The 27,471-nt window shown below is 46.7% G+C and overlaps 2 protein-coding genes across 17 annotated transcripts in view; both read right to left on the bottom strand.

Annotated features, from left to right (window-relative positions):
• sgg (shaggy) overlaps nt 1–18,162 on the bottom strand; it is a 45,602-nt gene extending 27,440 nt beyond the window's left edge. For 2 of the 15 annotated variants that reach the window (NM_057366.5, NM_166948.4), the window contains exons 1-2: nt 17,936–18,162; nt 10,021–10,524 (exon numbers count right to left, since the gene is read on the bottom strand). In NM_057366.5, coding sequence (NP_476714.1) covers nt 10,021–10,105 — 85 coding nt within the window. In that variant the 5' untranslated portion in view covers nt 10,106–10,524; nt 17,936–18,162. Of the gene's footprint in view, nt 1–2,374; nt 2,379–5,242; nt 5,478–6,695; nt 6,739–6,834; nt 7,142–8,381; nt 9,361–10,020; nt 10,525–10,752; nt 10,990–14,560; nt 14,690–17,082; nt 17,288–17,859; nt 17,900–17,935 lie in introns of those variants that run through there. The other 13 variants (NM_206613.3, NM_001169178.1, NM_206614.3 and 10 more) reach the window with 13 other exon arrangements.
• Nucleotides 18,163–18,441: 279 nt separating this feature from the next.
• Pi4KIIIalpha (Phosphatidylinositol 4-kinase III alpha) lies at nt 18,442–27,310 on the bottom strand. 2 transcript variants are annotated; one of them, NM_001272262.2, is made up of 11 exons: nt 27,001–27,310; nt 26,329–26,542; nt 25,189–26,250; nt 24,631–24,690; nt 23,750–24,251; nt 22,705–23,691; nt 20,834–22,638; nt 19,833–20,749; nt 19,582–19,770; nt 19,263–19,509; nt 18,442–19,202 (listed from the first exon to the last, which is right to left on the bottom strand). In NM_001272262.2, the coding sequence occupies exons 1-11, from the start codon at nt 27,094–27,096 to the stop codon at nt 18,817–18,819; spliced, it is 6,465 nt and encodes a 2,154-aa protein (NP_001259191.1). In that variant the 5' UTR covers nt 27,097–27,310; the 3' UTR covers nt 18,442–18,816. The 2 variants fall into 2 exon arrangements, with proteins under 2 accessions (NP_001259191.1, NP_570014.3); NM_130658.3 differs by lacking the exon at nt 24,631–24,690 and having other exon boundaries at nt 18,761–19,202.
• Between the last annotated feature and the right edge of the window lie 161 nt (nt 27,311–27,471).

Genomic DNA, 27,471 nt, shown 5'->3' with positions numbered 1-27,471 from the left:
TAAGATTTCCCCACAGACAGACAAAATCCAACAGCGACAGCAAGACCCACTTTTCGCCCAAGGTGCTAGTGCACTGGAAGATCGATGCCAAGCAACTTGGGTCAAGTTGCGTCAGATTCGGTTCAGACCAGATGCCACCGGACCACCAGACCCACAAAAGTCTGGTCGAAATTTACTGCGAGTTACAAACGACATCGCAAATACTCGTAGACGACACTCGGGGGCGTTTGGGGAAGCACGTGATAAGTGATAAGCGGATTTTTTGATGGATTCACGCTAAGTGCTAGTCCCAATACTGTATGTTTATATTTGTCGTAGGTAAATTGCAAGGCGGAAAATGAATTCGGCGCATAAATAACGAAGTGCTAATTGCAAATCTCGACCCAGTGGAAAATTTGTGTGTCTTTCTTTTCTCTTTTTAATCGATAATTGGGAGTCGTGGAATAAAAGACTTCACCTCGAAGCCATTAAATTTCCATCCAATAATTCATCTAGTACTTCCCATCTCATGCCGTCTCTTTCTCGTCGAGCATGGGCCGCTAATTAAATTTGCACGCAAGCGAGCTGGAAGGAAAAGGACGGCGCTACGAGTACTAGAGATGTGCTAATTGTGCACGCTAATTGCGCCAAAAGATTCGCAACGAAACGCAGAAAATACGTTTGTGTCTGTCTGTCGGTCTATATATGCACACATATGTGAATCAAGAAGAGGAGGAACGTTTCGTGTTCCGTTTCACATTGTTGTGCAGCAGACTGGAAAGTTTTGGCGAGCGGCGAAAAATCTCAGTGTAATCGGTGGTTGAGGAGGGGAGGGGAGGGGGGGGGGGGCAGCCGATTTAGTTGGTCATGCGATAATTTCGTTAGACGCCACGCGCCGCTGATTAAACGTCCTTTTCTCCCCATTACCTGCCCACACAATTTGCATTAAAAATAGACAAAAGGCAAGTGATAATATTTGGCGTCTATTTTTGGATGCAAAACGTTCCTACTGTTGATCAATTAATTGACGCCAGGCAATGTGCTAAGTGGAATGGGCGAAACGAATCGGAATGGATCACGGACAGTCAAGGCCAAATGTGATTTAGCCTGAAACAGTGAAATTAAACCCGGAGGTGATAACCACAACGAAACAAATTAAGCGCAATAAAAACCAAATACAAATCCTTACAGTTGGGTAAATGCACAGTTTTTAGCTGGCTAAATTTCAAACGTTGCGTTGGCACAGCGGAATAGAACGCAGCCAAGGCCAGGCACGACCGTTAACCTGAAACAGCAAAATGAAACGAGGAATAAACGCAACAGATCAATTAAGGCAACTTAAACAGTTGGTAACTTTCTAAACGGCTCGTTGTTTGCTTTTTCTTCGCAGCCTTCGGTCAGCGGTCGATAATCGGCCTTGCCAATTGGGGGGCGGGAACGATGGTAAAGGGGCTGGTGGGCGGCGTAGTTGCGAACACCACACAACTGGTTTCAATGTGGCTTACTGGCCTCGCCACTCGCAAACCAAACAGCCAGCCCACCAACAAAAGAACAGCAAATGGCCAAAGCCAAATCTAAACCGCAAAGGTTAAAAGCGCATTCGATGCGATACAAGTACACCATATAATATATATATAATGTAATCTCACAACTTAAGTCATAGAAGTATAGACCTTTTTCCATTCCATTCACCTGCACAAATAAAATGTAAGGAGGAGCGGTGCGTCACAAAGGCAAATGCTTTTCCGCCATTTCCACATTCTCGCACAAATTAATTGCGTTTTTCGTGCTGCGCTACGAGTTTCCGCAAAAACGGGCACAATAAAGCCAAGCAAGCGGCATCGAGCAACCCCCCCTCCCCACCCTCCTCACGTTATTGACAATATTTTCGTTTAGAACTCAATTTAAAGATTAGTTTTAACTTGTCACTCGCTGTCAATCAATTCAATCGAAACCACCACCCGATGACAGTTACTGAACAAACGACGAGTGGATATCGACGAGTTAATTCCCGTCATACAGGAAGAGTAAGTCCTGAAGAAATCCACACAATGAACATGTTCCCAAGCTGTGTGCAGCTATTAAGTTGATTTTAGTGCCAGCATGATGGGGGGCACATTCTCCAATAGATTTGTATGCTCCCAACACAATCCCAGCAATCCAATCAACAGACAACACACATTTAATAGAATTGTGTGCAATAAAAAATAAGTTAATTAATTGAGCGAAAAAGCAATTTTCGAACGGAATAAAACGGAATGGAACAGCGCGTGCTGTGAAAACTGTTGTCGAAGTTTTATAACCCAAGTTGTCGGTCGCATCAAGTGGCTTCTTGGACAGCTTGCTTGTGTCCAACCCACATTGTTTACTGCCATATCGTTAACTTTATTTTTACCCGTCTTCCTTTCCCTTGCCTCATATTACCGATTCGAATACGTACCATCCCGTCCTGCCCTGTCATTATTATCGTAAGAATTACTTTATTGCAAATTGAAGTGAAAAACGTTAATTGATCGATAACAAGAATGCGACAACGTCAGCAGATTCTTGGTGCCCATGTGTGCTTCTTTATTGACAAATTGTTGTATCAAAACAATTGATTGATAAACAATTAATTCGCCTTAGGAATTATTATATTTTATGACCGGAAGTGCATTATGAAACGCACTCTATTCACATTTGCAATTTGTCATTAAGGTTGCACCGGTTTACGACGCCATGGGCCAGATTCCGCATGTTATTATGTATATTTTGTTCGTATTTGCAGTGGCGACAACATTTCTGGATACCAAAAATGCCAAAGCCGCGATTCACTTCCAAAAATGGGCGTGAGAAATCGACGGGGGGCCAGCCATATAATTCCGACTTTTAGTCGTTTCAAGCGCGTCATCGTAAACGTCATTATGCCATACATACAAAAACAACAAGCAAACAATGTAAATCGAGACGTGCAAATATTTATAAGAGGATCAAATCGACAAGCAACGCGTGGCTTCCAGTGAAACAAAGTCAACTGCCTGCAAGTGGGAGGCATATTGGAGGGAAATGAAAGATAAGAGGCGGTGACAGCCGCATTAAACCCGACTTTTTTTTGTAAGGATTTGGCAGTACTAAGAACTAAGCATATGATCTTGCATAAATTGGATGGGAAGAACAAGTGTGAAAGTACATAGTATGTATACACAAAGTGCGAAACAATACTATGTTTATTGATTTTGGCGGCACGTCATGCAGTTTTGGCCCCCGAAAAAAGTCTGACGAAAGCAAAGCTCCACAATTGAGAAGCTTTTTAATGTGAAAAGCTCCGAGTTAATTCTTCTTTGATTATTCATTCGTCCGCCTTGAACCATTGACACATTTAGGGCGTGGGTGGGTGGTGGATAAGGAGACGAAAGAGCGCCGGAAGAGAGCGTGAGAAAGTCGGGTTTAAGAGAGAAAAGTGATCCCCGCACTAAAGATACAAATTGCTGTCTTTGAAAATATAAAAGTGGCGGAGAGCGAGAGGGAAGACGGAGGCAATAGGCGAATCAACAAACAAAAAACGCCAAGCGAAACAAACGAAGAAAATTAGCAAATGCTACAATACACGTGTGTGCGTGGTGTGTGTGTGTGTGTGCAAATATTTCTTCGTCTGTGCTATTTTTATAAAAAGAAAAAATGTTAAAGACAAGAAAAGAAAATAAAAAAAAACCGAAGCGAATGAGTGGGCAAGAGCAACAACAACTAACACACCAAGTAACTTCGACTCCGACTTTTTGCCTTTGGGGGGCACTCAAAGAAGAAGAAGAACGAGTGGAAGGAGAAGCATGTGGGGCAGCGGAGGAGCGGAGGAGCAGCCGGCGCAGTTCATGCGAATTTTTTTTGGGAATTTTCCACTGGCAGAGCGACAGCAGCAACAACATGAATAATTCACTTTTGGCCCAAGCCACCACAAACACCAGCGGTCACACTAATAGGCACTGTCATCCATGCTGAAAAAACTTAGGACTTTGGCTCCACTGCGCTGGGAGATCAATGAGGGGGATTCCCTGTTCACCGATTAACGTTACGAGAAAAAATTGCATTTTCAGCATCTTACTTGGAAAACCAATTAGAATCTGCCCAATAACGGTGATGGCACTAAGTTCCACATGGCTTTAATCAAAAGGCAATCAAAGTTTTAAAGCTATTGGTTTGATCTCTGGTGTTTTCCTTCAAACAGGCGCACACATTTCAACATTGTCGCCAATAAGGAATTGCATGCACGTACCGCAGCCCCCTCCGCCCCCCTCCCTTCACAAATGCTGTGACCACTCATTGAAGAACTTTTGCCCATAAAAGCAAATACTGATCGGCGGAACGGTAGATGGAATGGTAGATGGAGGAGTTTGGGGGGAGGGCTGAAGGGGCAACCTCCGCACCAATTATCGCGGAGACGCAGCAGCCGCAGAATTACACAGAGAACAATTTAAGTGTCGTGATAAATAAACAAACATTAATCACCACATCATTTAAACTTTTTTAGAAATCGTGCCTTAGATTTGTGTTGCGTATTCTCCATTAATTCCTGTTTACAAAATGTGCTTATAAAATATACAAACGAAATGGTACCAACAAGCTATGGACTAATTTGCGTTATTGACTGCGTTATTTTTTCAGTGTAAGCTGAAGCAGCAACAACAACGCTACAGTAAAACTGGTTTGAAGACGACGCCGCCGCTTCGGTTTGCCACTTGTTGTGCGCCTTGCGGCGGAAAGAGAGCGGCGATTGAGGGGGCCAGAGCAAGTGAGCGAGACAGGGGGATTGCAAAAACTTTTCCATTGATGAATTTTAAGTTTCTTCTTCTTGGATTTGGTAGTGAAGATGCACTGAAATCGTGGATACGTATACATCGCAACATATTCACAAACAACTATTGCGAGGAAGGGGCAAACAACGAGCGTTAGATTCCCACACAAATCGAGGTACTTTAAAGAGCTTTCTAGAACATTCGCCCCACTAAAAAAATACACATCTCCCCCAAGTATAAATAAAAATAAAAAAAAACATTAATACATTGGCAATGAGTGTGTGTGGGTTTTTGGGTTAAAGTTGGAGCATATTTCACAACGCCGTGAAATAAACTCCAATTCATTGGTCACTTTAGGCCATGTTGATAGCTCTTTTCGTGATTTTCTAATGGTGTCAGGCGGCAAAAACAACAATGCGGCAACTAATTAGATTTCAATGCATATTGAATTCGACTAGTTTCTAATTTTTATTTTTCTTTTGGAGACACATTACACTGCACACACTGTTGACACAAAAAATAAAGTAATCAGGCGCGTCACGATTTTGTTTCACTTTTTGTTTCGCCGTTGTTATTTATATTTATATTTGTTTCGTTTCGTTTTTTTTTTTTTTTGTCGCTGATAAAGCTACAAAAACAACAGGCAAATAGAGTCGCGGAATGGCTGAATGGAACGCGCCGGAACGAGAGGAGAGAACGACGCGCCTGCTCGATGGATTCAACGCGAGTGAGCGAGTCGAAGCATGGGCATCTACATCACATTCACATCAGCCGACAGCGTCGCCGGCAGCGCAGCAGCGCCTGCGCCGGCGTCCCGCAGCACAGCAGCGCTCGCAACGGAAGGACCACCTAACTAATCAATATTTCTACAACTTTAAATAAATGTCAACACCAGTTTATAAATACAGGCACCTTTCTAGGTAAGTTTGTCTCTACTAAGGCATGACACATCATTTTTGGTCTCTTCCAAGGAACATTTGATATAACTTTGATTTCTAACTGACTGACCGCAGCTGTACCGGAGCATTGAACGTTGCACGGTGGGCCGAAAGCTTTGCTTCGCTTCTCAAATGGAAATGGAATTAAATGAAAGAAGTATTTATGTTGTTTCTCACCCGAAAGAGAGCATCGCTGGCAGCTTGCTCCACACATTTGCCCCAATGTGCGCTAAAATTGATCGTCACATGGACGGCGAACGGCGAGGGAGGAAGCGGGGGAGCGTGTGCGGCGTGTGGGGAGCGAGCGAGCACACAGAGCAAAGGGGCGGGAAAGAGAGCGCTCGCGAAAGAATTTCTAGTCAGCGGACAGCTAATTTGCATGCGGTGCGTGAGTGTGCTAGCTGCATGTGCGAGTGTGCGAGTGTGTGCGTATTTGTTAGTACGCTGCGCCGGAATTTCTCATGTGTCGGCGACGCGACTTATGCAAAAATTAGGTAACCGAGAAAGAGATAAAGAAAGAGGCCGAAATGAGAGCGCGCGTGCCGATGAGTCAACAAAACAAAACAAAAACAGAAGAGTTAAAGAGTGGAAAATTCAGTGGGTGGGGAATGTGGGAGGTGGGGATGTGGGTGGCGAGGTCTTTTAACCACCGCTAATTGCGAAAGCATCGAAAAATGCAGCCGGTTCATTACGAGCGCCGCCCGAAAGTATGCAAGTCCCAAGGCCACAGCCATAAATGTTCGCCACAATCGAAATCTTAAACCCTGTATTGGTACATATTTCCACAAATTTCATTTGTAAACAAAATAACATAAACTCATGTAACTTAACCCATTTGGGCAACACTAGCTACAAATTCTGCGAAATTAGGCTAGCTTTACATATACGTAGCTTTTACTTATAAACTAATTAAACACTTAAAAACAATTACAATCTATAAGTTTGCTTTTAGCAGTTATCACCATATATATATATATATAGACTTCAATGTGGGAGAACAGACTTTTGCTTACCCGTTTATAGGAAGTTTGGTAATATGATAGTCAACTTACCTGGAAAGAAAATGAAGAAGAAAATTCAAAATTAGTTACGAGAACTTAATAATAATTAGCAATAACTTCAGCTGAACAAAGCGACCGGACACTAACTATTCACCGACTGGACAAACTGGCGCTCCAGATGTTTGTCCGGCGGGGGCTTGGAGGGGCCGCTCTCGATGGCCGTGCTCTTGACTTTCACATCGCGAGTGGGTCCTTGTTTAGCTGCCTTCTTGTTGGCCGATATGGTTACTGATTCTAGTGACTTGTGGTCAAGTCAAAATAGCAACGATGGTTTTGCGAAAGTAGCGCTTTGTTTAATGATAATAAGGCTAAAAGGTGATGGCCGTCCGTCCTTGAAGTTAATTTATTGGAATATTTGACGAAAGATTTTGAACACAATTTTGGCATTTAAAGCAGAACAGAATTTTGACAATAAATTGAGACAACCACCTTACGAGAATAGCTAAGCTAAAGTATTGCACGCACATGAATGAGGTCTGTGCCCTTGCTAGACTGAGTTTATTATTTTGGTTGATCGCAAGGAATTTCGTAGCCGAATTTACAGATAAATTTAATTTGCCTTTCTTCAATTATAAACAACATTGATAAATTATGGATGGCGGATTTGGAGCAGCGCCAAGTGCACGCAATATATAAACCGAAAAACGCATTTGGAGGTCGCCGATCGCAGGACACCACCAAGCGCAATCGAATACAAAGAAAAATCAAATTCACAAATTAAATAAATAAAAATAGCAAAAACGTGGCAGATAAAATGCCAGTTTTTTCTTCGGAACGGCAGAAATATTTATGAGAAGCCGTGTAGCAACAGAGATCGTTGCATTGGCGCTTGGCAGCAGGGTACACCACCCACACCCCACCCACTATGTAGGTCATTATCTTGTTTACGCCGGAGAGCGGCGACTACAGCTGCGTAGTTAGTGCGTTACTAATCGGAATGAAAATCGAATAATAAAAACAGTCAGCTATCAAACGGAGTGCTTGTGCGGATGCAAAAACTTCAGGGGGCTACTACTGTGGTCGTCATACGAACAAGGACCAAAATTCGCGATCTCGCCACCGCATAAACGAAAAAGGCTGCATAAACTGGGGGTCAGGTGCACGAAAAAGCTCCGGTTGCTGTGAATCGAATTATGAATCGAAATTAATTAAGCGGATGGCTGGTGGGTGGTGGGTGGTGCGGAGTGACGCGAGACAGCTGGAAATGCATCCCGAGCTGCGGTCGGAAAGCGGTGTGGAAATGGATTCGGAATAGCGAGCAATCATTTCATTTCATTTCGTTTGCAAATTGCAATGCCAAGCGCTGATGCGATGATGGCTTCCACCTTGATTAATTCGTAAATTATGATTCACCTTTGATAGCCCAACAATGGCGATTTAGTTCACCCATTTAACAGCGAAAACCAGATGCTATTGGGTTTTGAATCGGTTACGATTAATTTTCTCTCTTTCTGTCTCTCTTCAGAAAAGAAATATGGGCAATTGGGAAATGGCCAAAGCAATTAGGGTCAAAGGGCACGGTGGAAAAGCGCCGTCTTCGTGTGTGATTTTTCTTAATTTTATTTTATATTTCCCCGCAACTGGTTGTTTATCTTATGTACGTTCTGCTGTTTTTGTTGTTGTCGCGGATTTACCTTCGAGTAGGGAGCCGCGGTTGATCAACATGCTCGATGAGATTGCGGAGCGGAAAAGCGCTGTTGAATCGAGGTGAAGTGAAGAAATGCGAGGCGATGCGATGCGAAGAACGGGAGAAGCGAAAGGCGCTGGACGTCGACGCCGCTACCGCTGTCGCGGTCGCCGAGAGCAGCGAAGAAAGTGTGGGTGGCTGGGCGGTCGGTCGGTCGGTGGGTTTTTTGGATTTTTGATTTTGGGTTGATTTGGGTTTTCAACTGTTGACCTTCTTTTGCTCAGCCACTTCCTTTTGTTATTTCTGTTTTCTGCTGTCGAAAACTTCTGCAGCGCTAAAGGCGTCGCAGTCGCCGCGCTGTCGACTGCAGCGCAGCAGTTACTGATACACACACGCACGGGCACTGACACACATACACAAACGAGCGCGCGCGCACACAAATACACACACACACACACAGGGGCACAGAACAAAATTAAAGTGACGTTTGATTTCGTTTTTGCCTTCTTGGCTTAGTTTCGTCGTTTTTTTTCGCCTTTTCTGCGGTGTTTTCGAGGTGCTTTACTTTTGCTTCTTTCTCTTCGTTTTTCTTTTGTTTTTCGCGTTTTATTCAGCGTTTTTTCCCTGCGTTATTTAGTGCAAACTCGGGTATCAAAGGCGAAGCGAAGAGCGAAGAGCAGAGAACTCGAACACACAGCGAGTGAATCTCGATTGAAACTAAATTCGCAGCAGCGTCAGCGCAGCGGGGGGCAGCGACGCAGGCAGCGCGTTGACAGCGGCAAATTCAAAGGTTTTACTCTTATTGTTTTCCACTTTTAACTTTAATTTGTGGCGCGCGTTTTTTCGATTTCAGCGTTCTTCTCGCCACGAATTTCGTGCTACTAAAAATTTGACGTTTTCGCTGCGGAATCCGAGCAAAAAGGCGAATTAAACAGAAAACAGCAGACACGCATACCAGCGCAAAAGTCGAGCGCAGCGAAAATGCGGCAGGCGAGAGAGCGGCGACGGCGAATACGAATACGAATACTTGGACATATTTATCGATTGACTGGGGCAAAGAAGAAGAGCACAAGAGAGCGGCAGAGTAAATGAGTGAACGGAGAGACAGAGAGAGAGAGAGAGAATATTCTGCTAAGCAGTCGCTGTTAAGAATTAAGCTTTTAACATTTAACACAGGTGGTAGCAGAAGCGTTGAAAAGGGGCGGGTGGGGTAAGCACTGATAATACGATGGCATTTTTCGCGTATCGAGGGCTAAAAACAGCCGTGTGCCCAAAACAGCTGAGTAATAAAATTCAATTACTCAAGAACACTAAATCTAACAAATAAAGCAGCAACTCAATTAACGTTTAATTTCACTTTACAGCAACTGGTCGCCAAATTAATTTGCTGAAATAAACATCTTGGCTTTTTTTTTTTTTTTGCTCCGAAACTTCTAACTTCGAAGGAAGTAAGAAGAAAACATCGAAATAGAATTAGATTATCACTGCGCCACTATGCGCACTTATAATTCCCAATCGGTACGAGCGCTAGTTCTACACCGTAGTTACATACATACATATGTAATTCAGACTGTAAAATTGTATGAATGGCTATGCCACGCATTTGAATCCTTCGGATATTCGTTAAGGATCTGTACTATACTTACTGCATGTTTTGACGCCGCCCAGCACCAAACTCGGCGACTGTTTGTTGCCCTCGGCGAAGGAGGAAGTTCTTGGACGACCGCTCATCGTAACGCCTGTGATGCCTCTGCTGCTGCTTTGCTTCCGTTGCTCCTTCCTTTCCTGTTCGGCTTTTAACCCTTTTTGCTTTGGCCCTGGCTTGTTGTTGGTTCTAAATTGATTATCTCAACTAATTTAGTAGTAGCTGAGCTGGCTTCGAACTATCGGCGTTGCTGCTCGTGGCCGCGTTGTTGTTGCTGCGATTTCGGTTTTATTGCCACTACAAAAGAACGAGTATGTCAAAAAAAACCACGTTTTACAGCTACTTCTTCGGCTGCTGCGTTTTTCTACTGCACTGCAAGGCCATTGGCATGCAGCAGTGTTGTTTTGAGTATTTTGGCAAGAATCAACTTTAGTTCTGTATTTCCGCTTTTCTTTTCAAAACACACAAACTCGTCAACGGCTCAACAATTGTAACTGTTCATTGGCTGCAATTATTAAAAATTTCATTTTATTAGCAAAATATATAGAGAAAGTAAAAAAAAAAAAAAAAAAAAAATTACACACAATATCTTATTTTAAGGAATTTAAATTCTCAATTCATTTGGTTGGGTTAATAGGTTAATTATCCTAATCTTTATATTAGAAACTTTTCTTTCGCGTTTGTTTTCGAATGTTTTTGGTTTTTGGGGGGATTGTTGTTGTATATATTTTACCGATTCATTCACACACACACAAATGCAGTTTTGTCGAATTCGCGGTTTTTCGTTTAATTTTGTTTGACTTTTTCATAGTTGCACAACAGCTCTTGTTCTTTTGTTTATTTTCAGTTTTCTTTTTTTATTGTATGTTTTTAAATACACAAAGTTCTCAGTCCACTTGAAAATCCGCTCCTTTTCCCATTGGCATGGGTCTTCAAATGGGTGCGAAAGAGACAGGGGGCGCACTGCAGTCTGCAACAAAAGAAAGAGAAATTGACAGTTAGTTGTGTTGGTAAATGGCAAGGAAATCGAAGGGGCAAGGGAGCTAAACTAACAGACCACCTACCTACCCCCCCCCCCCCCCCCACCTCATCACACACGGTGTCAACAAAATAAATTGCCCCGCAATTTGCAAACAGATGTTAATCAAAGCTGCAACAGCCGGTTGGCCACGTTTCAGCCGAGAAAACCTCCAAGAGCCACAAGCAAACTGGTGACTGGTCACTCAGCTACTAGATGGCCCTAGTGGCGGGGGCAAAGGTTAGGGCGTGGCGCCCCCACTGATTGACCCACTTGCAGCGACGCTCCGCCAATGTCCGTCGGACTGACCATTTCTGCAACTGATCTGATTGAAAACTCTGCGCGCTGGTCCATGCCAACAAGTGGAATAACCTTTTGCGGCATTTCCCAGTTGCGCATCCTTAAAATTTGCACTTCCACATCTCTGAATCGAAAATATTGCAGTGCAAATAAACCAAAAATAATAGTAGTGGTGCAAGTGGATTTGGCATTACCAACCCTTTTTTCCCACCCAACAAGACCTTCGACAAAGTGTCCTGCAGCTGGGAAAAAGGACGAAGAGAGAGTGGCTAGGAAAGCAGAGAACGAGAGAGAGAGAGAGACTGCCCGCCTGACAATGACACCATTTAATTTTAAATAGATCAACGGCAAGGGCGTCGCAGAGGGGCGGGCCCGGAAAAGCGGGGAGCCTCCAATTTATGACTTTCCACCACGCAAGCGACCAAACTGCATGCAATAAATTCAAGTACAATATAAAGGACAAGCAGGGTATGTGGCATGAGAAAAAAAGTCCTAGTCCCAAACTAACTAGCACACATCCCATCATTAATCCAACCCCCCTCAATGGATCCTTCTGTGCGAGTATGAACATAAGTTTTCTAATCGGTTTGCATTGGAAATAGATTGTTACTTTATGGGCCGCAAAGGTCGCCGTTAAAAATGCAAGTGGCCCGCTGCGAAAAGGGCATAAATAATAAGCCCAAAGTGTAAAGTGGAAGGAGCCAAGTTGCAGACGGGGGTGGCTGTGGCAGAAAGGGGTCAAAGGGCAGCGCAGTGTGTGCGAGAGAGACGACGACGAGAGCTGCGGTGAGAAAAAGAGGGAACTACTAGTGGCGACACACCGACGATGACTGTGGCGCTGACAACGAGGACGCTTCGTAGGTTTCATTTTCGTGGCTGTCGTCATGCGACTGCCGCCATTTGACCCACAAAAACCAAACGCCGCAGCGTCGAAGAGTTTCTCCACTTCCAATTTCCCATACTACCCACCCATCCCCCTTGGGTTTTGACCCCGCCGCCGCCGCCGCAGGCTTTCCACATTTGCGTTAGTCGCCATCTCATTTCCATTCATTCAATTAGCTCATTCATTCGACTTACTTGGCCAAAATCGTACCAAAAAGTTAGTCACTTGCGGCAGCGAGCGGGGCGAAGGTCACTTGACGCGACCCCAAGCGAATTGCGTGTTTGGCCAAAGTAAATTCGCGCCAGTCATCGCAATTCGCGTAATTAATGTTCGACTAAGAACTAAGAACTAAGGACTAAGGACCAAGAACTTGAATGGAGCATAATAAAATAAAAAAGGCTTAATAACTAAATGCTTCTCACTAAAGCGAATCGAAAATATGCAGCTGATCGCATACAAACTAGTGCTGCCAGTTGGCCGTGTAAATATCAAAGGAACAACAGCAAGGAAAAACCATCTGAATTTCACTCAGTGATGCCAATGATGCCAATGATGCGCCTCCATAAATTATCGATCGCAGGGGTCAGAGGGCGGCGGAGGACCCTTTTTTGTGAGCATTGCGGTGGCTGCCTGGCAACCCAAAAAAGATGACTAAATACACAACAAAATCAAGGAAAAAATGAGGAAAGCAAGGAGAACAGAAAAATCAATGCACACCCAAAGGCTGTGATGTTTGCCGGTGTGTGTGTGTGTGTGTGTGCTGTTGTGTGAGTGGCCGCACTCTAGAAAGTATGCTATGGCATTCCAGCAGCAAACACTTCTGCACCACCCACACATCCACACAACCACCGCCTACCGCCCACCGCCTCCAAAAGCGAATCCATCAAGGTTAAAAGCGTCAAGGCAAACATTTTGGCAGCAACCGTAAACGGGCGGGAAAAGCGGGGCGATATGGTAGAGCGAGATATGGCGAGCTGGTGACGAAGGCCCCCTCTTCATCAAAAATCCAACCGGGAAACCAGCTAAAAAAAAAAAAAATTATACATTTTCACTTTTCCTCAGAGACTAAGTCGGAAGAACAGCAAATTGATATTAATACCTCTTCGTTTATATTTTTGTTGCTTTTATTTATTTTATTTATTCTTATTTTCGTTTGTACACACTTTTTCTGACAGTGCTTTTCGGACGTTTGATGTTTTTCGGTCGGATTCGATTTCCCAAAGTCGTTTAACTATTGGCAGTTCAATAACTGCCTTGATGTCCCTTAATTGAATTTAAAATGAAGCCTCTGCGTGCCGACGACTTTTCCATACCCTTTCCCCAAGGCCCTGTGTGTTTTTATTTATTTTGCCCCCTGCATTCGTGAGTTTTGCAGAAAGTGTCGTCCCGATGGTGATGATTATTTTTGGCAAAAGGGGCGGGGTTCGCTGGGTCGAACCGCCTTCGCGCAAAAGTCGCGAACGCGTCATAATTTTCCCGCTGTCCACCCCTCGCGCTTTTCCTCAACCCCTCCTACGTCGCTTTTCTTTTCATTTACCGATTGCCGGCTATTTTCGCGTGCGTTTCACACGTATTTTTAGTTGATTTTATTTATTGATACACGCGCCCCACACAACCAAAGAAACGTTCGTATAAATTGTTCTTTCTATATTCTTTCTACATATTTGGTTTTTCACATTTTTCTTTTTTTTTTTGGCCACCTAAGTACAGGTTAAGTTATTGTTTTTCCGCCGATTGGTCAATTCAAGGGGAAACCCCCCCATTTTTGGATCACGCAAAACAATACAATGGGCATAACAGAGTATTTCCATTCCACCTATCTACTGATCGCATTTGTAATACATGCTCAATTATTTCGCAGTCATTTATATATATATATATATATACCCTATATATTCCTACCTGTGGCCAGTATCAATGGAAGAACCCAGTAACAATATCAAATAATGATATACACATTGTACTTTCATATGGAATCACAAGCAACAAAGAGAACCCAATCATAATCTTATCGTTTGAACCGCACAGTATTTACGTATGTACATGTACAATATGTACATGTATGGGTAGGAGTTTAAACTATTTTTCATATTTTTCACTTCATTCCATTGTTTCGAAATAATTTGAAAACAATAACAAGAACAATAAGACATTTACAGTTCGATGGTATCAGCAGATATCAGCATCGAAAAGTGGTAATAGATTATTACGCTGAAGGGGATTTTTATTTGGTTTTATTCGTTTTAGCTATTTGCCTTTAATACCGATAAACAAATGAGTTGAAAGGGATCTGCGGAAGTCCTTCTTATAGATTATACACTCTCCGCTATTCAAACTTACTTCTTTTCAGTTCTTCAATGACGCAGTTGGAAAACCATAATGCACTCAAAAAAAATAAAAGAAAAATGGATTTTCAGATTGGAAGTGGTTTCCAAGTTTTCGGCTGCCGGCTAAATGAAAATGCGAAAATGCAGCACCCACGCACACACACCTTCACACACACACACACACACGCCTGAGAGAGCAACGCACGTGACACGCACACACAGACAATTACGTAATGCTAATCAGCTGATTTTTACCACTATCTAAACCAGTTTCTGGAACTAAAATAGGTATTTGAAAATAAAGTAAGTCAAACCGCTCGGCTGGAAAGCGAGCATAATTGTGAAAAGCGTGGAAAACGGCGGCGCGAAAATTTGCATTGATTTTGAGCCCGCTGCTGGCAGAACTCGACTGACGAATCAAACGGGAAAGGCAGAGGAAAACTGAGAGAGAGTCCGGGGAAAATGCCTAGAGAGAGCCGTTACAGGAGCGCAGCAAGGACGTCGCAGTCGACAGCGCAGCGACTGAGACGCGACGCAACTAGTGCTGCTGCCTCGCCGCTTTACAACACTGTCAAATGTCAAATTCCCACTGCAATCGATTACCGACTGCAAAATGATGTCAGCCCTGTCGCCTCCTTCGCGCCAAAAAGCTTATTGTCTGTCCACTATTGCACAAATAAATTAACTTGGCTAAACAGCAGATATGGCTCATACTTGTCCTGTGGATTAGTTGATTTAGTGGCCAGCAGTCGGAAAATTGGTCGCAAAACCAACACCAAATACAGGTTGACATGCACATAAACTTAGTGTATTCCGCTCACGGTTTCTCGGCCAATTCTACAGGTAATTCAAAAACGATCATTTTAATGGGAAAGCAAAATTTAATAGTGCCTGCATTTTAAGTGGCGGTACTAAAGATGAAGATGTGATGTTTTTATAACACTCCAAGCGGCCAGTTCCCAAAAAGAAGACGATGACTAATGGAATAATCGATAAGACGCTGGCGGCGTGCACACTGTGTACAAAGTATCGGAATGTCACGCGCAGGCGAAGGACATCGTCACGTACACACAGTGTGCACAAGTGTTGCCACCACAACACAAAGCCAGCCGCAGATGTGTGGGTGTGTGCGGCAGAAGAACAGCTGAGCCACAGAAGCCCGACTTGAAAATGAAACGTGAAAAGTCAATCGTTTGTCGCCCCGTGTTTATGTGCCCTGCACTTGTGCTCAATCCTTGTTTCCGTTAACTGAGCAGAGTTGCCAGGCGATAGTGGAGCACGTGTACAGGAAGTTGACAACTCTGGCGTGGAGTTGCACGAGTGTGCGTGCCCCTGCAAAGTTCGTGGGCGTTGGTGTGCATGTGCCTGTGGGCCACACGAAAGGAAGAGAGGAGGGTTGGGGCGGATCTCGTGCCGTCGCATAGCGTGCAGCGTATCTCTCTTTCCTTCGCGCTCTCTCCCTCTCTCTCTCTCTTTCTAGGCCCACCCTTGCACCGTGCAGGCTGGCATTTATTGCAAAGGCATTTCCCTACAAGGAAGCCTCAAAAACATTGCACTACAAACTGTAAAGAAATATTCCTCTATATTGAGGATAAAATGTCGCAGTTTAGTGTCAAATTGCCAGGCTACAAAGTACATAATACCAGGAGCAAAGAATTTATTTATACAAAGGTATGACCTTTAAGGAATGTTCACATTCTTTCGTTACTAAGTCGCCCATTCACGCTTGCACACTGCAATGAAAATAGAACGAACAATAGACCAGAAGAACTTCAATGCGTATGATCGATGTGTGTTTCGGTGTTTACTTGCTATCTTCACTTTCAATGTCACTTTCAGTGCAAACGTTGCACTTTGCAGTCAAAATAATGATATACAATCCGCTACAAGCAGTAACGAGCCCACAACAACAACAACAACAACAACAAGAGGCAACGCCACACACAAAGACTTTTCGCACCAATTTCGTCTTATTTAATTTAAATTCCTTTGACCGACAGGCATACTGTTAATATCATGGAAACGTCGCCATAGCCACAGTGGGTCAAAATTGAGCACAGTGGAGACACCGCCAGATGGACTGTTTAAAAACTCCGCATATCAACGCCAATGACATTCTTAATTCTACAGGATTAAAGATCGAATATTTCATTATATGTGCATTGGATGTGGGAAAAGTGTTGTTACGGATCTTTCGCTGCTCAATCAATTATCATCCAACTGAGTAATGTCGCACCGATCGAAAAAAACACTTGACGCACTTATTGCACCGATGTCTTCCAGTGCATAGCTACCCTTACCACTAGTGGGCATATTCCCTGTGTTAGCAATTTAAACAGAGTTCTTGATTTTGCAAAAAGAACATATGGTACTACAAGCTAATCTAATAATGTAATATTTCTGTAGATCTTTCCACTGTTTCGGGTCCTTACTGTACGCACATTTTTGGCAGCACATATAATACCGATTTTGAATGTTTCAGAAACAATGTTATGTTAAAATTTAATGGGGTCGGTGTAGTTGCGGCCCACTTACCTGCAATTCTGTTCCACTGTGCGCTGGCTGCGCAGTCGACGTCGACGCAGGCGTAGAGGCGCAGTTTGGCTGCAGTTTCGTTCGTTTTGGTTTCAATTCGTTTTTCGCGTGTGTGTTTGGTTACTTTTTGCAACAATTTCTTTATTTACTTTCTTGTTACTTTGGTTTCGTTTGTTATTTTATTTCAATTCGCTGGCTTGCAACACTCGAAAAAAAAGTTATTAGATTATTGAAGCACGCACACCCACACAGGCACGCATACTCGCGCAGAGAGAGACACGCGACACACACACACACACACACACACACGTACACTTGTTCACCACAGCGGAGGTTCTGGTCAGAGACGCTGGCAGCGACGCCGGCAGCGGGTGTGCTTGTGTAACGCAATTTCCTCGCCTTTCGGTGTGTGCGTGTGTGCAATGTACTACAAAAAATAAATCGCAATTTTCCAGTATTAATTTCTCTAGAATTTCCACCATTTCCTTAGCAATTCAAACGCACACACAACAAAAAAAAGGAACACGCATGGGGTGAAAAAAATAGGAACGGAACGCACGCTCACATACATACACACACACACACACACATACGTTCATACGGGGGCACACGTCGAGAGAGCGGTGCTCATGAGCACTTATTTCGAAAAATTATTAATATTATGTTCGCCTTTTGTGTTTTTGCGCTTTCATGTATACGTTTCTCTTGGCTTCCTCGCTTTTCGTGACATTTTCATGCGTTTCATTTTTCGACTGCTTTCTTTTACTCAACACACACACAAACACGCTCTGCTGCTTTTTTTTCGTCTTTTGCTACACCTTGCTTCCGTATATATGTATATATATATATGTACCTTTCACACTCGCTTCGCACAAAAAAAAGTGTGGGGCGAAAATTGGGAAAACTGCCGTATGCTTGGTCACTTGTTTGTTACTTTTTGGCACTTTTTAGCAGCTGCGTGTTTCGCCAAATGGCTTCTATTTTACTTTTCGAGTTTTTTACTTACAACAAAAGATCTGTATATTTTTTTAGTCCGACTGTAAAGCGTGACCGTGCGCAGAAATCGCAAGAAACTACCAAAAGGAGATGAGCGCAATGCATTCACGAATACCAGAAATGCCATTTAATACTGACGCTTGCCACGTTGTTATCGAGTGTTATCGAATACAATATTTATCGACAGTTGAAAATTTATTTTATTTAATTGCTTAATATGTAACAACTATGACATTTTATATTCAAATATGGTATAAAATATTTTTCAATTTTTTTTCAATATGTCATTTAAGTGCTGTTATTTAAAAGCGCTATATTATAGAACAACCGCATCAATTGCAATGCATAATTTCTGAAGGAAAACCTTTTATTTATTGGAACCACCAAAAACGACATCCACTTCCCTCTAATAATACATTTCTTGTTGTACCATTATATAACATATTGCCCTATAATTGATTTAATATTTATAAATATTGTATAACGTATATATGCGTCGTAAAATCTTGGAAAAAGTTCAACATCTTATAAGTACGCGAAGGTAAAACGAAACACACACTCGGAAAAATACGGGTTAAGGAATACGACAACGAAACATTGATAATACGGATAGAAGGATTCGAGTACGGCGGTGTACTGATTTCCAGTTGGGACTAAATGGGGAGTGTATTTTTTTTTTTTTGTTTTAAGTGTCTTTTGGCCAAACAACAACGAACGCGAGGCGCCTGCAACTTGGGTTTAGTAGGGTATCTGGTTCTGGTAGTACTGGATCATGTCGTAGGTACGCGTGCGGAAGTTCTGGTACGAATTGCGGATGACAGCCAGCATGTGGGCGGCCGCCTCCTTGTTGTTCTTGGTGGCCACGAAGCGCTGCTTCAGCAGATTGATCGTCTGGCCGCGGAAGCAGGGCAGTCCAGTGTCCAGCATCAGGGATACCAGCGAGACAATTGCATCCTGATACGGACGAACGGCGAGGAAGGCCTGCACGCACAGCTCGCAGAACCACTTGAAGGCCGGCGAGTCCATCTTGCCGCCCATGATCATGACCATTTCGTCGGTCAGCTTCATGTCCGGCTCGAAGCCGATATTACCACCTGGCGACGACTCGAACATAAAGCCAAAATCTACAATGAAACCATATTGTAGACAAACGATCCATTGCACTAACCAAATGTGTCACCCACCTATGTGTATGATGTGGCCATCCTTGTCGATCATGATGTTACCATTGTGGCGATCCTTAATCTGGAGCAGATAGCCGATCAACGAGTAGGCTGCCATGGACTTGACAAAGTTGGCGCGCGCCGCCTGGAACTCCTTGGAGCTCTCGTCGCCGTACTGATGCTGGAAATACTCGGAGAGTCCACTGTCCGTCTGTCGGCCGAGTTGATCCCTCGACTTGGCATTCGGCACGCACTCGATGACGCCGCACTGTAGGAACAAACATGATTAGGATATCACGTCACTAGAACTAACTAGATAATTGGGAGGTGAAGGACTTACGCCTGGAGCGGTGGCCACAACGCGGTAGGGGAACAGGAACAGATCGAGTCCCACCTGCTGGAAGATGTTCTTGAAGATGGTGATCACCTGGAGCGCCAGCATGTCCTGGCGCACATCGTCGCCCACCTTGAAAATGGCCGCCTGCCACGACTCCACGCCCAGCGTCATCTTGGCATCCTCCTGGGAGTTCTGTAACCAAAACCGAAGATAACCTAAGCGGCGTATTGCAAGTGGGAAATGGGCAATCCTACCGGATTATTGGACACCTCCATGGCGCGCGTCTCCAGCTCCGTGATGCCGCAACGATACACACGGAATCGTGCCAAATACGGCGCCTTGGCCGCACTTTGCATCGGCGTGCCGCTGCTGTAGTCGATATCGAGGACCATGGCCTCCGGATTGGAGGGCAGATAACAGCCGCCCTGCACCTTGATCCTGCTAAGCGCCGCCAGGCATGCGTTCTTCCGCTCAATGCCCTTGGCAAACGAGCGAATTTCGCCGGATACGGCCGTTATCTTGCCGAAGAAGTCGAATTCCCGCTCGTAGAACCGCTTGGCAGCGCCCGAGAACGATGCGATAATACTTTGCGATAGCTGATCGAGTGCCTCGTACAGATTGGGATCCTTGTGCTGTTGATCCTCGTCCATGTACATGTTCGTCTGCATGTTCCAGATCAATTGGTGTGCCACTATCTGCGACCGTCGCGATATATTCTTAATGAACTCCACCACATAGCCCATGGTGTCGTGCCGAAGGGCTTGGACCAGTTGCGGGATGTACGGCAGCACCGATTCCGCCGGATACGAGGAGAGGGTCTTTACGGCATACTGAGCTGTTAGCGGATGCGATGGATACTGCCGTGAGAAGTAGGCCAGGGCCTGGATGGGCGTCACTGGCGACCACGAGAGTATGTACACCAGGTCCGGGCTCTCCTGCAGCAGGTTCTTGGTGGTGCACAGGTATTTGAGCGCCTCGGGAATGTGGCACACCGCTATGGGATCGGAGCAGACCAGCCGCGACACCTCCTCATCAATGATCTCCGCGTTCTTGATCCGCTGCGGTAGGAAGACAGCCAGTGCCGGGTTATAGCACCAGGCGAGACGCGCATAGTCCCGCCAAACGGTCGACTTGTACGGCCGGTTGCGCCATTCCGTGATCTGTTCCTCGCCTGGAAAAGCGAATGGGATCGGATCGGATCGGATCGATTAGGGGGTCTGGAAGTTGAAGTTATCCTCAACTATTCTTAACTTACCCGGCACTATAAGATCCGGCAGACTATTGGGATTGTACCAGGTAATGAGGAACTCGAGCTCGACGGCCAGCAGCTCAAGGATCAGATTGCGCTTCTTCATGTAGTCCTTGTCGTAGGAATCCTTCTGATACTGCAGCCGCTTGGAGCGATTCGATCGCTTCGACAGTGTGGATGTGGAGTGCGGAATGGTGTTGTACCAGCCACTGCTGCTTCCGCCGCCCGCTACACCCATGCCCATGCCCACCGCATTGCCACTGGCACTCATGGAGCGCGTGTAATCGTTGACTAGCCCACCGCCGCTGATCAGGGATGCCGTTTCCGGATTATTTCTCACGGCCAGCATTTGCGTGGAGCTAACGGAGGCATTTGTCAAGTCATAGTCACCCACTTCCGACGTCACCAGATGCTTCTTTTCACTGCGCATCGTCTGCCAGAACTTCAGCAATATCATTATGTCCTCCAGTAGCTGCTCCCTGCTCTGATTGGGGCACGTTGGTGGTCCGCAAAAGTAGTCCAGTGCGTTGGAGTATATCCGCTCGCGGAGGATATTTCTGGAGAGCGACTTCGGAATGGTGTTGCCCTGCAGCAGCGACAGACCGCACTGCAGCAGCTTGAAGCGGCAGCCAACGGTGGACACCTGACGGTTCTGTTTGCTACTCTTGAGAACGGGAAGACATCGGTGCAACAGGAGGCAGAACATCTCCACCTTGTCCCTGTTGCAATACTTGGCTGTGTCCACCATTTCGGAGAGCAGCTGCAGCCAAATCAAATGGGGCGCGATCAGTATGGGCTTGCTGACCAGCTTGCAGCCTTCGTAGGCGGCCAGTGGATGGGTGACCTCCGTTTCCCACGCAAACAAGCCCATTCGCTTCTCGAATGTCGTCTGCCAGGCGCTGACCATCTCCTGGATGAAGCACAGCTCCAGATCCTGGCGCGCAGTCAGCACCCACTGCCAGCACTCAACGGCGGTCTCCATCGCCGATTCGGTGAACAGCTCCAGCTGCGAACTGGCCACCGCATGCAGCAGTTTCCTGCTGATCTCCGAGCATATGATCAGATAGGCGGTGGCACGCCATAGAGCGCCACGATGGCGGGCGTCGCTCTTCTCGGCACACGCCTCCCACACATCGCTGACCAGTCGGTCCGCCAAGCCGGCCTTATCCTTCTCGCTAAGTACGGACAGCAAGCCACTGATCTCACCGGCGTATTTGCTTCTCAGGCACAAAACCGATACGAATCTGGGCGTGTCGGAGTTGACACAGCTCGGCCGCTTGCTCATGGTGCCCGTGTGCTGGGCACTACTGCTCACCACCGAGTCGAATGCCAGCGCCAATCCGCTGTGGTGAGCCAGCACGGGCGTGGGAATCTGATTGGGATACTCCTGTAGGTGCGAGCGTGTGGATCGCGGCGCCCATTTCATGGCTTCATTCACAATGCCCTGGCAACGATCGGCGAAGTCCTTCAAGCGCAGCTCTCGCGCCGGCAGCGAGTCCATCAGCTGCAGTGTGTAGGGCGTCGAGACTACACGCAACGTGGGCGTCTCCTCGTTGGGATCCAGGCTGAGTGAGTATGCCAGCAGCTGGAGGATGTCCAGCATGCACCACAGCACGCGGCGATTCCAAAGCAAGTGGGGAAAGCGATCCACCAGAAAGGAGAGGTACTGATCGGCCACCATCTGGATGGGTTTGTGGATGTGATTGAAGTAGACCAGCAGCAGCGTGGCTTGCGACTCCAGCACCTTTTCGCGAATCTCATCGTGGGCGTATAGAACATTGCGGAACTTCTCGAAGACCTGGTCGGCAACGCTATATGGAACAAGGGAAGGAATGAACGAATGAATGAATGATTGGTTACTTGAGGAGAAAGCCTACCACTTGACGCACTGCCAGATCCCCGTCTTGTCCCTCTGCAGCGCCGTGTCGCAAAGGTAGCTCATGATCGGCTCCAGACTCGGCTCATCCGCATTCTCCACGCGCAGCATCTCCAGCCAGTAAACGCTTAACAGGTACGTGCACTGCGCAAACGAGAGCTTATTGATCGCCGTCGCCACGTTGTCCGAGGAGTGCTCGAGAAGCACCAGAATCTGGCTACGCAGCTCGTTCACCGAATCGCTCTTAATGGCCAGCGTATAGTTGAGCTCCCGCATATCCGATTTGTGGGCTGTCTGCGAGATGAGTAGCGGCGATTTGGCCGCTATCTGCTGCACACCCTGGTACCAGTCCGCTGGCCAAAGGCGGGCGTTGGTGAAGCCCATTACGACACAGTAGGCCCAGAAGTCCTTGAATAGCTTGTGCAGTCGCTGGCGGGGATTCTTGATCGGCGGCAGGCGGCGCACCAGTACCGCAATCACCGGTATCAGCATGCCCAGATTGCCAGCACGCGAGCTGGCCTTCTGGGCGCCCGGTGTATTGTCGTAGCTGCGCTCGCCATCCAAACCGATCTGGACGAACAGTTCCAGCAGCTTGCCCAGCAGCTCCAGCATCTCGGCATCCCCTTGAATGTTGGCCGCAATATTGCCCAATGCATTGACCACCGCATCCGAGACGTGATGGAATTGCTTCCTGTGCTCCGGATCCGAGGTGTACGCCAACGATGCCGATTGCACGGTGACGCGCGAGAACATCTTCATGATCTCATCGAAGACATGCGTTTCACACTGCGAGATTATCATGCAGCCAAGCTGATCCACAATCAGAGCGTTCTGCTCCGATGGCACCTTGCAGAAGCGCTGGATAAAGAACTGCAGGATATTCTGTGTCGTCTTCGAGGTATCCTTGAGCGCCACGGCCACATGGCCCAGCATCACGATGATGTTCAAGCTGACCAGGTTGGATTTGTGGCACTCGCCTTGCGATTCACTGAAAACATAATCGGATGAGTCAACTATATATATATATATATATATATTGCACCCACCTGCCAGACTTTTCGGCTGTGAAGAGTCGATTGGAGACGTTGGCCACCAGAGCTGGCACACAGAACTGATCGAGGGTGTGGGCAGCGCGCAGGGCGATCGATAGATTCTCAATGGCCGCATCGCGCAGTGACTCGAATGCGGCATGACCACTGCGACCGGTTCCGCTGCCGGGCGGCTTTTGATTATCCCCGTAGATGACGACCGCCGTCCGCGAGTCCGAGTGCTGGACCGCGATCTTGAAGGGCGTTAGTTCCTTCTCCTTCTTCTGCTGGGCCAGCGATTGCATGGCATGGTCGTGAAGCTTGCCCAGAATGGGACTGGGCGCCACAAGGAAGTCGCGCAGATACGAGATCGAGGTGCCGGCAATGTTGGGAAATTTGTGGGCCAGCTTGCCCAGTCCCTCCAGGCAAACCATCAGCAGCGGCATGTGATCCATCACGATCTTGTGACTGAGCTCCAGGTTCAGTTTCTGCGACAGTCGACCGCACAGCTTGTCCGCCTCTGTATTGGGTTTTTTGGGATCAGTGGCAAATTTTGATTAGTAAACGGTAATGGCGGCATTTGGCAGTTTGCAAACAAGGGAACAAGGGAACGAGGAACAAAAAGAGGATCAGGAGGATGTGGATCTGTTGCAGCATGCAGCGAACGTTGGCCAGGCAATTAACAATTAAGCCACAAAACCGACGTACAAAGTAGTTTCAGTTAAGAGGGGGGGAATCCACGCAAACTATGGCCAATTAAACGAAGTTTACCGAAACGAAAGTGTTCCCAATTGAAGGATTAGTACGAAAGCTCTTTCGGATTCGGATGGCTCCCCCCTTAACGATCAGTTTTGTGGGTGAAAAGAATCGAAACTATTGGGGATTACACTGCTCTTGACCTTTCTTCAATAAAAATTGCAAGCCATTCTGCAGGGATGGCACATTATAGTCGACGTCAACTGAACCATATTCCGTTTTCCGGCCACCAAAAAACAAAATCAATACAAACAAACTATAAGAAACTAAAAGAGATTAAACGAAATAACTAAAACTTACTGAAGAAAGAGAGAGGAGGGGCTGAATCTGAATCTGATGTATAATCTGATGATATCGAAACACCCAAAAGAAATCATAATTCACTCAATAAATACGATAAAATGGATAATGGAAACGAATTTCGTGGTAAATGTATTCGACCAGAAGGAAGTAGCTCTTTTGAAAAACATAGTTATTCCAGTGAATGCATGGATAAGAACCATGAACCATGGATTGTGAGCTAATTTGAAAATATAGTATAATCATGGAACTTTCTCCATCTAACTGACATTCAAGCTACTTCCCTCTCTCTCTCTTTCGATCTGTTTTGCAATAAAGTTGCTGCTTGGATTTTGCCATTTGCATTTGCATTTGCGCTGGAATTCAAGATCGTTTGCTCCGCGGCGTGGATGTGCGCTTACCCGTTTCGTCGCGAATGGCCCAAACCAGGAGATCGACACACGCCGCATTGGCCATCACATTGACCTTGTACTTGTTGACCACCGCGATGCCGTTCTCCTCGCGCCGCTCGCGTTCCTGATCCTGCTGTTTATTCTGCAGCTCCGTTTGGCCGTTGAGAAAGAGCCGCTTGACGAACTCCTGCACATCCTTGGTGAACGGCGTGGGCAGGTCAACCTGATGCTGCAGCAGTTCCCTGAGCAGGGTCACCAGGACCAGGTTCAACGTTTCCGAGAAGCTCTTGTAGCAATAGCCCTTGATTTGGTGCAGCGAAAATATATCGCTTGCCTGCTCGTCGAGATGTTCGAGGGTGTCTTTGGTGAGCAGCTTCTTGGACACCGCGAATATGGTCTGTAGATGCTGGATGGGAAACGGAGGCACACGATACAGTGGTCGTGGGCCGCCTTTCGTGGGCGATTCGCAGACGCGCATGTTCGGGAATTGGTTGAAACTGGAGCCGTAGCGCGTGAAGAAGTGCGTCCGCGGATCGTACGGCACCGAAAAGTAGCTGTGCAACGATGGCTTGCTGGGCTTGCCGCCCGCGCACCGCTGCCTTCCATCGTCGTAGCTTGCGTTCTGGGCCTGCGCCAGACTGCCGGACATGGAGCGCGGTATGATGGGTCGGAAGTGATGCGTGGCCGCCAGGCGTTCGCTGCTGCTGAAGGAGCCGCCGCAGGTGCCGCTGGCACTGCTGCTCGAGCCGGTGCCGTCGCGGCCGCCGCCCTTCTGGATGGGCAGCAGCTCGGGCGGAAAAATGCGGCACAGCAGCGGTGGATCGTTGCTGGCATAGCGACCCATCGATCGCGCCAAGCCGAAGAGCAGCGGCACCGTGGCCTTGCACAGGATGATGGGCGGCGGTGCGGAGCTGCTGTCCCTGCTCGACTTGACTATGTTGGCCAGCGCGCTCAGCGTTTCCACCTGATTCAGGATGATCTCCTCGCGCGAATCCGGACACTTGGCCGCTATGTCGGACAGCAGGGTGTTCAAGCAGAAGCTGAACTTTTCCGCCGACGGAATGCGAACGCCTGCCAAATGGAAGTGGGGAAGCCAGGATAAACCAACTGTGCGACAGGCCACACGAGTGGCAAGCAGCTAGTACTTACGTTCCACTTTGTTGCTCCGGGCATCGTCAATCCAGACCGCCTTCGGCAGACACTTGGCCAGACGCAGCAGATAGGGCACAATCTGGCCCTCGTGCTGGCAGCCGCCCTCCAGAAAATAAATGCCCAGCGCAATTACGGCATCCTGGGCCCGCGTGTCCAGGCAAAACACTCCGGCAGCATTCTCCTGCGGACAATACCGGAACAGGGTCTGCACCTGTGGGCGTGTAGCATGAGGAAGCCATAGATTAGTGGGGTGTGTGTCTCAGTGTCTTGTGCTTAGTGCTATTCCTATTCCTATTCCTTGACCTATACAACTCTACTCATGATATACGCCTAACTAATAGCTTCTACTGCTGGTGACCTCAGCGGATGTGAAGACAACTATATCCTACAGCACCTCTGTTGTGCCTGAATCATCAGCAGCTTTCGTGTGAGCGCTTCAGTGAGCAACAGCTGAAGATTCGCTGCACTGTTGACATTCCAATGGCACTTTTGCAAACTGAGTTGGTTTGGTGTGGGGCTCCTGCCCCACCGCCTCACTGCCTTACCGCCGCCCCCTGAGCGCCCACGCATGTCTGTTTTATGGCCGCCGCTCAAGGTCAGTGCGAAAAGTCGATTGCCAGGGGGGCTGGCGCTGTGGCTGGTGGAGTGGGTGGCCAGGTGGACATGTACCTTATCCCAGGGAGTGGGCTGGATGCCCGCCAGAACGCGGGCCAGGCAGAGAACGGTCCGCTGGTACGTGTATTTATCCGAGGCGGTCATCGTCATGGCTGCTCTAACTGGCGGCCACCTGCTCCTCCTCCGTTCGTTCGTTTCGATGCGGTTCGCTGCGGTGCGGTGCGGTTGATTCAGTGGGTCGTTTTGGGCAATCGCGCTAGGCGTTCGTCATTTTCGTGGCTCGTTCGCAAGAAATTAAATAAAACTAATTTTTTTTTATTTTACTTTCGCCAGTGTGACCAGCGCGCATTGGCTAGCAAATGTGGCGCTGGCTGCGAAGTGCGCGAGAATGAGCCGCCTAACCGAATGTCGTGTCTCGAAAAATTCGAATTAACCCTTATGCAGACCAAAATACGTTACACATTTGAAAAATGTTACATTCCAAAAGTTATTCTAATTTTGTTTCGCGTCTAGCTGGCCTTTTAG

Source organism: Drosophila melanogaster, chromosome X (assembly GCF_000001215.4).
Source record: "Drosophila melanogaster chromosome X".
Lineage (NCBI taxonomy): Eukaryota > Metazoa > Arthropoda > Insecta > Diptera > Drosophilidae > Drosophila > Drosophila melanogaster.
Note: the sequence above shows the minus strand (reverse complement) of the source record. Positions and strands in the feature narration are given on the sequence as shown.

What these genes read in the sequence shown, in the direction of transcription:
- Pi4KIIIalpha (NM_001272262.2), bottom strand. Translation starts at nt 27,096, where the DNA reads ATGACGATGACCGCCTCGGATAAATACACGTACCAGCGGACCGTTCTC. An exon ending in AGCCCACTCCCTGGGATAAG is followed by an intron (nt 26,543 to 27,000) that starts GTACATGTCCAC and finishes ACACGCCCACAG; the next exon opens with GTGCAGACCCTGTTCCGGTA. An exon ending in GCAATTTTTATTGAAGAAAG is followed by an intron (nt 24,252 to 24,630) that starts GTCAAGAGCAGT and finishes AACCCAATACAG; the next exon opens with AGGCGGACAAGCTGTGCGGT.